The sequence below is a fragment of the Coregonus lavaretus genome, assembly GCF_964263955.1.
Source record: "Coregonus lavaretus genome assembly, contig: HAP1_SCAFFOLD_1135, whole genome shotgun sequence".
In the NCBI taxonomy this organism is placed as follows: Eukaryota; Metazoa; Chordata; class Actinopteri; order Salmoniformes; family Salmonidae; genus Coregonus; species Coregonus lavaretus.
In genome coordinates, this window is record NW_028164243.1 from 65,011 (window position 1) to 77,636 (window position 12,626).

A 12,626-nucleotide genomic window follows, 5' to 3' on the forward strand; every position below is an offset into this window, starting at 1 on the left:
TCATCACCTTTACGAATGCGCACCAGGTGATACGCATTTCGTAGATCCAGTTTGGTAAAGATAGTTGCACCATGAAGGAGGGGAAAAGCAGAATTAATTAATGGCAGAGGATATTTGTTCTTAATGGTGATGTTGTTAAGTCCACGGAAATCAATACAGGGTCTGAGGGTCTTATCCTTCTTAGCAACAAAAAAGAATCCCGCTCCTACAGGTGACGAGGAAGGACGAATAATACCTGCCGCCAAGGAGTCCCGAATGTAGTTCTCCATAGCCTCCGTCTCCGGGCGGGAGAGATTGTACAGGCGACTGCTGGGGAGCGGGGCTCCTGGCTGGAGGTCAATGGCGCAGTCGTAAGGCCGGTGAGGAGGAAGAGAAGTAGCTCTGTGTTTGCAGAAAACGGATGCCAGGTCATGATACACGTCAGGGACAGCAGAAAGATCCATGGACTCCAGTGGAGGTTGAGGCACAGTGCTGGCAGGGGTCTGAGCAGAACACAAACAATTCACATGACAAAATGTGCTCCATGAAACAATTCTACCTGTCACCCAATCAATGTGTGGATTGTGTCTTATGAGCCAGGGGATACCAAGGACCAGGGGGGTCTGTGGGCAGTCGATTATATGGAATTGAATGTTCTCCTGATGATTTCCCGACACTCTGAGACAAACAGGAACAGTCTGATGAGTAATACGGGTCAACAATTGTCCATTTAGACCCTTAGCCTGCAGCGGACAGTCCATAGGAACAGTCTCCAAATCCATTTGTTGAGCCCACTCTCTATCCAAAAAGCTTTCGTCGGCACCAGAGTCAACCAGCGCACTAACAGAGAAATTCTGGGACTGCCACTGGAGGGATGCCTGGAGCAGAATGCGGGGAGAAGAGGAAGAATCCGCTGCTCGGCTCACCAAAACTTCTCCCAATAATGATGAGCCGGCCCTTTTCCCGGACGAACTGGGCAGGAAGGAACGAAATGACCAGCTTCTCCACAATACAGGCAGACCCGAGCCTGAATACGACGTGCACGCTCCTCTGAGGACAACCGTGCACGACCCACCTCCATGGCTTCGGGTTCAGTGCTCCTCGTATCGACTCGGGAAGACACAGCTTTCTCCGTAGGGTAGATGCGGGGAGGAGTTTGTTGACGACAGACAGGTTGCTTGGAACTAACACTCCTCTCCCGGCGGCGCTCCCGAATCCGATTATCCAACCTGATGGTGAGTGAAATAAGATTATCCAGCGTAGGCGATTCATCATATGACACCAATTCATCTTTTAAAGTCTCAGACAAAGCATTGATGAACACTCCTTGTAATGCCTCGTCATTCCAACCACTCACTGCCGCTAAAGTCCGAAACTCCACTGCCATCTCCGCCACACTGCGAGCCCCCTGCCGAAGAGAAAACAACCGTTTCGCAGCCTCCTTGTCCCGTACGGGGTGGTCAAAAACCTTCCTCATCTCAGTGGTGAAGGCAACGTAAGCGTTGCAAATGTCCGACTGACTCTCCCAGACCGCGGATCCCCAGGCACGAGCGGAACCGCTAGTAGAGTTGATAAGGTAGGCAATACGGGCTCTTTCTGAGGCGTAGGTGAGGGGCTGTTGTTCAAACACTAACGAGCATTGAGTCAAAAAATCACCACAGGTTCCCATGTTCCCGTCATAGCGCTCTGGAGCATGAACAAAAGGCTCTCTGATCTGGGCTGAAGGGGTAGGAAAAACAGGTGGAGCAGGAGAAGGAGCAGTTTGTATGCCATGCCCGAGGGGTGCATTATTAACTTGGGTAGAAAGGGCAGACACTTGATTGGTGAGTAATTGAACCTGATTAAGCAGCACCTGACTGTTCTCAGCAATAGTCTTAAACAGGGTATCATGTTGGCCAAGTAAAATGCCCTGATTGGCTATGGCAGTCCGAATTTGAGTGCACTCTGGGGTGGTATCCGAGCTACTGTCTGCTGGGTTCATGTTGGTCAGATCATACTGTCATGATTTAACTGGATTTGAACCCAAATGCAGACAACTACACCAAGCCAGAGAAGGTTTCCAATAATAGGGGAAGAGCAAGTCCAGGTTACAGGGAGGGTAACAGATCCAGGTCAGGGCAGGTGTGGTACCGTAATGTCCTAGTGTCCGTGGTGAGTCCAAAAGGGAGGTCCGGTAGTGGAAAGCAGGATGGTGGTGGCAGGAGTGAAGCGGAGGCAGGAGTCAGGTTCCAATAATCTGTGGCACAGGAGAAAAGTAAATAGAACAGGCCGAAAACAAACAGGTTGAGTCGGCAGCGAGACTAACATGGTCGTCTTGACTATGATCTGACGATGAGTGGTAAGTTTGACCGGGTCTTAAAGGCTGAGGTGATTATGGTGAATGAGCTGCAGCTGGAACCCTGACTCCCGCACACCAGACTTCACTCCTGCAATCAAGGACAGACAGAGGGGAGGGAGAGATCAGAGAGAGAGCTACCTAGCAGCAGTAGGCCTAACAGTCTAACAGAACACAGAGGGTGTTCTTTAATGGAAGCAGTAAAATTAGATTTAAAAAAGGATATCCCTTCCCCACCACAATAACCAGAAGAAGAGTCAATTATATCATATCCCATCTCCACCACAATGACCAGAAGAAGAGTCAGTCTGATCATATCCCATCTCCACCACAATGACCAGAAGAAGAGTCAGTCTGATCATATCCCATCTCCACCACAATGACCAGAAGAAGAGTCAGTCTGATCATATCCCATCTCCACCACAATGACCAGAGGAAGAGTCAGTCTGATCATATCCCATCTCCACCACAATGACCAGAAGAAGAGTCAGTCTGATCATATCCCATCTCCACCACAATGACCAGAAGAAGAGTCAGTCTGATCATATCCCATCTCCACCACAATGACCAGAGGAAGAGTCAGTCTGATCTCATTCCTACCAGTATGTACACCCATAGTTAACCCATTATAGTTATGTTGCCGTTTTGAGCATCACAACTATGTGCATATGTTCCCTTCAGTTGGTATAGCCTACATTATCATTCCATTTAATTACATTATTAGTTCCTTCAGTTGGTTTAGCCTACATTATCATTCCATTTAATTACATTATTAGTTCCTTCAGTTGGTATAGTCTACATTATCATTCAATTTAATTACATTATTAGTTCCTTCAGTTGGTATAGTCTACATTATCATTCCATTTAATTACGTTATTAGTTCCTTCAGTTGGTATAGTCTACATGATAATTCCATTTAATTACATTGTTAGTTCCTTCAGTTGGTTTAGCCTACATTATCATTCCATTTAATTACATTGTTAGTTCCTTCAGTTGGTATAGCCTACATTATCATTCCATTTAATTACATTGTTAGTTCCTTCAGTTGGTATAGCCTACATTATCATTCCATTTAATTACATTGTTAGTTCCTTCAGTTAGTATAGCCTACATTATCATTCCATTTAATTACATTGTTAGTTTCTTCAGTTAGTATAGTCTACATTATCATTCAATTTAATTACATTGTTAGTTCCCTTCAGTTGGTATAGCCTACATTATCATTCCATTTAATTACATTGTTAGTTCCTTCAGTTGGTATAGCCTACATTATCATTCCGTTTAATTACATTGTTAGTTCCTTCAGTTGGTATAGCCTATATTATCATTCCATTGAATTACATTGTTAGTTCCTTCAGTTGGTATAGCCTACATTATCATTCCGTTTAATTACATTGTTTGTTCCTTCAGTTGGTATAGCCTACATTATCATTCCGTTTAATTACATTGTTAGTTCCTTCAGTTGGTATAGCCTACATTATCATTCCATTTAATTACATTGTTTGTTCCTTCAGTTGGTATAGCCTACATTATCATTCTATTGAATTACATTGTTAGTTCCTTCAGTTGGTATAGCCTACATTATCATTCAATTTAATTACATTATTTTGTTTACCTTCATTTGCTTCCTGTGTAAATGCCATCACGGCCATGTGTTTGTTGCTTAGTAACAGTTAATAATAATATAAAAAAGATTTCAATAGTTATGGAGCAGAGCACAGATCATGCCGTAACAGTTTGAACCCGACCCATGTTGCAATACTTGGCTGTGTCATCACACTGTTCCATGGTTAGTGCAGGCAGTAGACGAGGGTGCAGCCTACTATTGGACACTATTCTCCCTATTATAATTATATGGACACTAATCTTCCAACAGCACCATGGGGTTGAAGAACTGAATGTGGCAATTTTCAGAATGAATCAAACCACCGCTTTCTTTCTTTAGTGCAAAAGACAACAAAGCTGTTTTTTCTGGATCATATATACTTTCCTAACTATAAATAATCTACAAGAGCAGAGTATTTTGAAATCTACCATTTGGTGCTGAAATGGAGACAAATATGCATATATTTATTTATTTAATTGGTCCGTACTATTCTGAACCCGTTCTCTCAATATATTGAGAGTCTGTCAACAAAATTCTAACTAGAAGATACACCATATTTAAAGGGATGGCTTAAGATAAATGTACTGAAAACCGTATTGAATGAAAACTCCATTAGAAAATCTTATGGCCAGCAACTGGGAGGGTTTTCAGCAGTTTAATTACATTTATTCAGCGCGCAAGAGAACCATGCCTGCAAAGCCCATTACATACCTTCTAAGGTAAGTCTGAATACCAACTACTGAGAAGTGCGTAAGAAGGCATAATTGGGCCCTACATGTACTATATAGAGCCCTATGGACCCTGGTCAAAAGTAGTGCACTAAATAGGGAATAGGGTGCCATTCTCTGGTCTAAAGTAGTGCACTAAATAGGGAATAGGGTGCCATTCTCTGGTCTAAAGTAGTGCACTAAATAGGGAATAGGGTGCCATTTGGGACGCACAATAACCAGGAGGGCTGAGCCCAGACTTGGCTCTCTGTCGTGAATTGACAACAATCTGCATTTTAATAACTTCCTGTCTCTCTTTAATACCATCCCATGTGGCTGGGAGGGCTGGGAGGGCTGGGAGACGGGCAGGGCACGGTTCTCAGGGAGGCTGGCCATGTACCCTCCCTCCCCTGGTCCATTGGCAGAGCAGCAGCCTCAGCAGGAGGTAGGGGAGGGAAGAGGAGGGCCATGTGCCAGAGAGCCCCTCTCCTCCCAGCCTCCAGCCAGATGATGTGTGTTTCTGTGGAGTGGGACTGTTAGTGAAGGAGCTCTCCGTCTGCCCGTGAGCAGAACAGTAGTCAGCAGTAATTAGCAGGTGCTGTGAGAAGCCTCTCTGTTCCTACTGGCCATCAGGAGCTGCAAGACCTCTCAAGGACCTCTTCAGCAGCCAGAGAAGAGCTCTTGAGGGTCAGCGGAGTGCAGAGGGAGGCCAGAGAGGGGCGGGAGAACCATGAAACAGTGTGCCTCCACTCTGGAGCTGTTGGCGATGGTAGTGTACATGGCAGCCTGGCTGTGTGCTCTGGCCACCACCCTGATGTCCCAGTGGCTGACCCTGTCCACAGAACTCTTGCTCACAGAGAGCTATGAGCTGGGTCTCTGGGAAACCTGTGTGGTCCAGGACATGGGGGGGATGGAGTGTCGACCCTACGACAGCCTGCTTGGCCTGCCTCAGGACATCAAGGTGGCCCGTGTCTTCATGTGTATCTCCCTGGCTGTGGGTCTGCTGGGCCTGCTGCTGGCTATCCCTGGTCTCTACCTGGTCAACAGCTTCAGCCAGGGGCTGGAGGGCTGCAGGGCCAAGAGGATCCTGAAGGTGGCAGGAGGGGTGCTGGGGATGATAGCTGGCGTGCTGTCTCTGATCCCTGTTTCCTACGTCGCCCACCTGACGGTAATGCGCTACTTTGATGAGTCGGTGCCTGAGGTGGTGCCGCGCTGGGAGTTTGGTGATGCCCTGTTCTGCGGCTGGGTGGGGGGGTTCCTCCTGCTGGTGGCTGGATTACTCCTGTTTGCATCCTGTCTGGGGCCTCTGGCAGATCATTCCAGGGGCCCCCAGGCAGACTATTACGGAGCACCCCAAGCAGACCATTCCAGGGGCCCCCAGGCAGACTATTACGGAGCCCCCCAGGCAGACCATTCCAGGGGACCCCAGGCAGACTATTACGGAGCCCCCCAGGCAGATCCCCCGAAGAGATATGAGGTCCGGAGTACGGATCATTCCTTCAGAAAACCTCCAAAATATGTCTGAGGGGAGGGGAGGGGAGGGGAGGTGGAGGGGAGGGGAGAAGAGGGAGTGGAGGGGAGTGGAAGGGAGAAGAGAAGAGGGGAGAAGAGAGGAGATACGAGGTCCGGAGTATGGATCAATCCTCCAGGAAATCTACAGAGTATGTCTGAGAAGAGGGGAGGAGAGGACGTGGAGGGGAGGGGAGGGGAGAGGAGGGGAGGGGACGTGGAGGGGAGGGGAGGGGAGGGGACGTGGAGGGGAGTGGAGGGGAGGGGAGGGGAGGGGACGTGGAGGGGAGGGGAGAGGCAGTCTGGAAGGTTTATGGATGGTTCCGCCTCTCTTGAAAATAGTTAAACAGCCTGAGAACCAGCCTTGGCTCTGACTGACTAAAGCAACTATATGCTTCTATGTCAAACCCACTCGCGTTACCTGGAGCAACTTTCACAACACAACATTTATTTTTTAAATGTCAAATTTAGAGGAAATTGTTGGGATGTAAACCTGCTTACAGCCTCACCCAATCCTCTCTGATTCTATAAAGCCTGTCTGCAGGTAACTCTTTCAGACAAATATTTGTTTTAATAATGTCAATTTAATGTAGAAATTAAACACTTGATATACAGTAATTGCAATAAATAATAATTTAGTGTTAAATATAAGTATATGTTCACTGAATTTAAGATGTTTTTGTAAATAATAGTTTACAATTATATCAATCATAAATCAATCATCTACCGTAAAGAATTGCTCTGAATTACATTGGTTTCCCGCTAACATGCTGAAGTTGACAAAATACTACTGTATTGAAGTATGATTTCCATCCAGACTACAATGTAACTGGTTTCTTCATCTTTTCCCAACGAGTTCCAACCAGCCATGTAGATGGGTTAGGGTTAGTTCCAACCAGCCATGTAGATGGGTTAGGGTTAGTTCCAACCAGCCATGTAGATGGGTTAGGGTTAGTTCCAACCAGCCATGTAGATGGGTTAGGGTTAGTTCCAACCAGCCATGTAGATGGGTTAGGGTTAGTTCCAACCAGCCATGTAGATGGGTTAGGGTTAGTTCCAACCAGCCATGTAGATGGGTTAGGGTTAGTTCCAACCAGCCATGTAGATGGGTTAGGGTTAGTTCCAACCAGCCATGTAGATGGGTTAGGGTTAGTTCCAACCAGCCATGTAGATGGGTTAGGGTTAGTTCCAACCAGCCATGTAGATGTGGTGAGTGCCAACATTCTGCAGAATCTACAGAGATATGGCTGTATGGTACTGTAGTCCACTACACAATGCTATAATAATGTAGTCTACTGCACAATGCTATGATACTGTAATCTACTACACAATGCTATGATACTGTAGTCTACTACACAATGCTATGATACTGTAATCTACTACACAATGCTATGATACTGTAATCTACTACACAATGCTATGATACTGTAATCTACTACACAATGCTATGATACTGTAATCTAATGCTATGATTGTAACGTATGATAATCTATAACTATGATACTGTAGTCTACTGTACACAATGCTATGATACTGTAATCTACTACACAATGCTATGATACTGTAATCTAATGCTATGATTGTAACGTATGATAATCTATAACTATGATACTGTAGTCTATGATGATAATCGTCCACATGTAGAGATTATTACTGGAGCACAACACTCCTGAGAAGGTTGGGTTAGGGTTAGGTTCAGGTTAGGGTTAGGTTAGGGTTAGGTTAGGTTAGGGTTAGGTTAGGGTTAGGGTTAGGGTTAGGTTAGGGTTAGGTTAGGGTTAGGGTTAGGTTCAGGTTAGGGTTAGGTTAGGGTTAGGTTAGGTTAGGTTAGGTTAGGTTAGGTTCAGGTTAGGGTTAGGTTAGGGTTAGGGTTAGGGTTAGGTTAGCATTACGGTTAAGGTTAGGGTTAGGGTTAGGTTAGGGTTTTGTTAGGGTGTCTGTCTGTCTGTGTGAGCATGGTTATAATGAGCTGTAGGGTTTGGGTTAGGGTTAGGGTTAGCATGGTTATAATGAGCTGTAGGGTTAGGGTTTGGGTTAGGGTTAGGGTTAGCATGGTTATAATGAGCTGTAGGGTTTGGGTTAGGGTTAGGGTTAGCATGGTTATAATGAGCTGTAGGGTTAGGGTTTGGGTTAGGGTTAGGGTTAGCATGGTTAAAATGAGCTGTAGGGTTAGGGTTAGGGTTTGGGTTAGGGTTAGGGTTAGGGTTAGGGTTAGCATGGTTATAATGAGCTGTAGGGTTTGGGTTAGGGTTAGGGTTAGCATGGTTATAATGAGCTGTAGGGTTAGGGTTAGGGTTTGGGTTAGGGTTAGGGTTAGCATGGTTATAATGAGCTGTAGGGTTAGGGTTAGGGTTAGCATGGTTATAATGAGCTGTAGGGCTAGGGTTAGTGTTTGGGTTAGGGTTAGGGTTAGCATGGTTATAATGAGCTTTAGGGTTAGGGATAGGGTTTGGTTAGGGTGTCTGTCTGTCTGTCTGTGTCAACATGGTTATAATGAGCTGTACTGTAACAGAACATAAACATATAATGATGTAGATATACAGTATTTTTGTTCTTTATCCATAATACTGCTGTATGTAAAGTATATGTATAAAAATAAGCATGTGTGTACTGGGTTAGGGTTAGGGTTAGGGTTAGGGTTAGCATGTGTGTACTGGGTTAGGGTTAGGGTTAGGGTTAGGGTTAGCATGTGTGTACTGTCACTACAGAATTGGTTAACATTATTTTACTGCTGTTTTCACCTCTGATAGTCAACCAAAAGTCAATATCAGTTGAGAACAAGTGAAGAGGTAGCCATCATGCCAGTCTGTTTGTGCCATCATGCCCATTCCCTGTCACTTATTGTCTTGCCAAACATGTTTGGTACAAACATCTGGGACAAGGCTAGCAAAGAGGGGTGTGAAGAAATGTAGAGTGAGTGAGCTATTCTTGACTCTGCTGGTTCCTGTCTGACAGAGTGGAGAGTGGCACTACTACAGGAGTGGACCCTCTTGATGTCAGAGACGGGGTGGAAGTGGAAACAGAACCATTGTGTTGCCATCTGAGAGTAGGTGACCATCTGAGAGTAGCACCTGCTACTGAATCACTCTACGGTCATTGTCTTATGTCAGATGGCGTCACTCCTAAGCCACGCTCGTCCCTCAACCCATCTGTCTTGTAGGACATGGACCTCATATTTAAATTGGAATATTCCCAAGCATTAGCCATTCAAAAATGAAAACATAGTTCCTTATTTATGATGTCACTGCGCTCTCATTAAATCTCTATGAATTAGGCAGAATAGCAATGTAACTTATTACTAAGGTTGTGACAGGGATTTAACAATTAGTGATTGTGAGAAAATAAAAACAAAATGGTGGCTTACCTCCTGCAAAAAAATGGGCAAGCACGTCGGCCACCAGTGACTTGATCAGCTGTTTAGCTAACTTGTAACATTAGCTGGCTAGCTGACATAGTTAACTAGCTAGCTCAACCTCACATACAGTGCATTCAGAAAGTATTCAGACCCCTTTACTTTTTCCACATTTTGTTACATTATGTTACGTTACAGCCTTATTCTAAAATGGATTAAATACATATTTTTAATCATCAATCTACACACAATACCCCGTAATGACAAAGCGAAAACAGGTTTTTTGAAACTTTTGCAAATTTATTAAAAATAAAAAACATAAATACCTTATTCATATAAATATTCAGACCCTTTGCTATGAGACTAGAAATTGAGCTCAGGTGCATCCTGTTTCCATTTATCATCCTTGAGATGTTTCTACAACTTGATTGGAGACCACCTGTTGTAAATTCAATTGATTGGACATGAGTGGTCCTCTGTAGCTCAGCTGGTAGAGCACGGCGCTTGTAATGCCAAGGTAGTGGGTTCGATCCCAGGGACCACCCATACACAAAAATGTATGCACGCATGACTGTAAGTCACTTTGGATAAAAGCTTCTGCTAAATGGCATATTATTATTATTATTATTTGGAAAGGCACACACCTATCTATATAAGGTCCCACGGTTGACAGTGCATGTCAGGGCAAAAACCAAGCCATGAGGTCAAAGGAATTGTCTGTAGAACTCCGAGAAATGATTGTGTCGAGGCACAGATCTGGGGAAGGGTACCAAAAAATGTCTGCATCATTGAAGGGAAATACCTAGTCAGTCGTACAACTGAATGCATTCAACTGAAATGTGTCTTCCGCATTTAACCCAACTCCTCTGAATCAGAGAAGTGCTGGGGGCTGCCTTAATCGACATCATCGGTGAACAGTGGGTTAACTGCCTTGCTCAGGGGCAGAACGACAGATTTTTACCTTGTCAGCTCAGGGATTCAATACAGCAACCTTTCAGTTACTGGCCCAATGCTCCTACCCGCCAGGCTACCTTCCGCCCCAAGAACACAGTGGCCTCCATCATTCTTAAATGGAAGAAGTTTGGAACCACCAAAACTCTTCCTAGAGCTGGCCGGCTGCCCGTCCAAATTGAGCAATCGGGGGAGAAGGGCCTTGGTCAGGGAGGTGACCAAGAACCCGATGGTCACTCTGACAGAGGTTCAGAGTTCCTCTGTGGAGATGGGAGAATCTTCCAGAAGGACAACCATCTATGCAGCACTCCACCAATCAGGCATTTATAATATAAATAATATGCCATTTAGCAGACGCTTTTATCCAAAGCAACTTACAGTCATGTGCGCATACATTTTTACATATGGGTGGTCCCGGGGATTGAACCCACTACCCTGGCGTTACAAGCGCCATGCTCTACCAATTGAGCTACAGAGGAGGATTTATGTTCCAGACGGAAGCCACTCCTCAGTAAAAGGCACATGACAGCCCGCTTGGTGTTTGCCAAAAGGCACCTAAAGGACTCTCAGACCATGAGAAACAAGATTCTCTGGTCTTGATAAAACCAAGATTGAAACATTTCCAAAAACCTGTGTTTGCTTTGGGGTATTGTGTGTAGATTGATGACAAATTATTTTTTTTTTAAATCAATTTTAGAGTAAGGCTGTGATGTATCAAAATGTGGAAAAAGTTAAGGGGTCTGAATACTTTCCGAATGCACTGTAAACAGCTTGCATATTAAATGACCCTGAAGTTGTAGACATGCAGCCCCAAAATTAGGAGCGACAGTTATTAGAAATCAGCAGCAGCTGACTTGGGAGGGGATTCGCGGTAGAACAGCTGCTTCATTAAAACTCATGATAATGTTAGCTACTACAGTAGCCAGCTAGCTAGTAGAACAGCTGCTTCATTAAAACTCATGATAATGTTAGCTACTACAGTAGCCAGCTAGCTAGTAGAACAGCTGCTTTATTAAAACTCATGATAATGTTAGCTACTACAGTAACCAGCTAGCTAGTAGAACAGCTGCTTCATTAAAACTCATGATAATGTTAGCTACTACAGTAGCCAGCTAGCTAGTAGAACAGCTGCTTCATTAAAACTCATGATAATGTTAGCTACTACAGTAGCCAGCTAGCTAGTAGAACAGCTGCTTCATTAAAACTCATGATAATGTTAGCTACTACAGTAGCCAGCTAGCTAGTAGAACAGCTGCTTCATTAAAACGCATGATAATGTTAGCTACTACAGTAGCCAGCTAGCTAGTAGAACAGCTGCTTCATTAAAACGCATGATAATGTTAGCTACTACAGTAGCCAGCTAGCTAGTAGAACAGCTGCTTCATTAAAACTCATGATAATGTTAGCTACTACAGTAGCCAGCTAGCTAGTAGAACAGCTGCTTCATTAAAACGCATGATAATGTTAGCTACTACAGTAGCCAGCTAGCTAGTAGAACAGCTGCTTCATTAAAACTCATGATAATGTTAGCTACTACAGTAGCCAGCTAGCTAGTAGAACAGCTGCTTCATTAAAACGCATGATAATGTTAGCTACTACAGTAGCCAGCTAGCTAGTAGAACAGCTGCTTCATTAAAACTCATGATAATGTTAGCTACTACAGTAGCCAGCTAGCTAGTAGAACAGCTGCTTCATTAAAACTCATGATAATGTTAGCTACTACAGTAGCCAGCTAGCTAGTAGAACAGCTGCTTCATTAAAACGCATGATAATGTTAGCTACTACAGTAGCCAGCTAGCTAGTAGAACAGCTGCTTCATTAAAACTCATGATAATGTTAGCTACTACAGTAGCCAGCTAGCTAGTAGAACAGCTGCTTCATTAAAACTCATGATAATGTTAGCTACTACAGTAGCCAGCTAGCTAGTAGAACAGCTGCTTCATTAAAACTCATGATAATGTTAGCTACTACAGTAGCCAGCTAGCTAGTAGAACAGCTGCTTCATTAAAACTCATGATAATGTTAGCTACTACAGTAGCCAGCTAGCTAGTAGAACAGCTGCTTCATTAAAACGCATGATAATGTTAGCTACTACAGTAGCCAGCTAGCTAGTAGAACAGCTGCTTCATTAAAACTCATGATAATGTTAGCTACTACAGTAGCCAGCTAGCTAGTAGAACAGCTGCT

At 44.3% G+C, this 12,626-nt stretch overlaps 1 protein-coding gene across 1 annotated transcript; it reads left to right on the top strand.

Moving 5' to 3' along the window:
* Nucleotides 1-5,357: 5,357 nt before the first annotated feature.
* On the top strand, nucleotides 5,358-6,152 carry LOC311117288 (putative claudin-24; the record flags this gene model as incomplete). Its single annotated transcript, XM_084192258.1, has 1 exon — nucleotides 5,358-6,152. One exon carries the CDS (start codon nucleotides 5,358-5,360, stop codon nucleotides 6,150-6,152), a length of 795 nt encoding a protein of 264 aa, XP_084048384.1.
* Nucleotides 6,153-12,626: the final 6,474 nt, after the last annotated feature.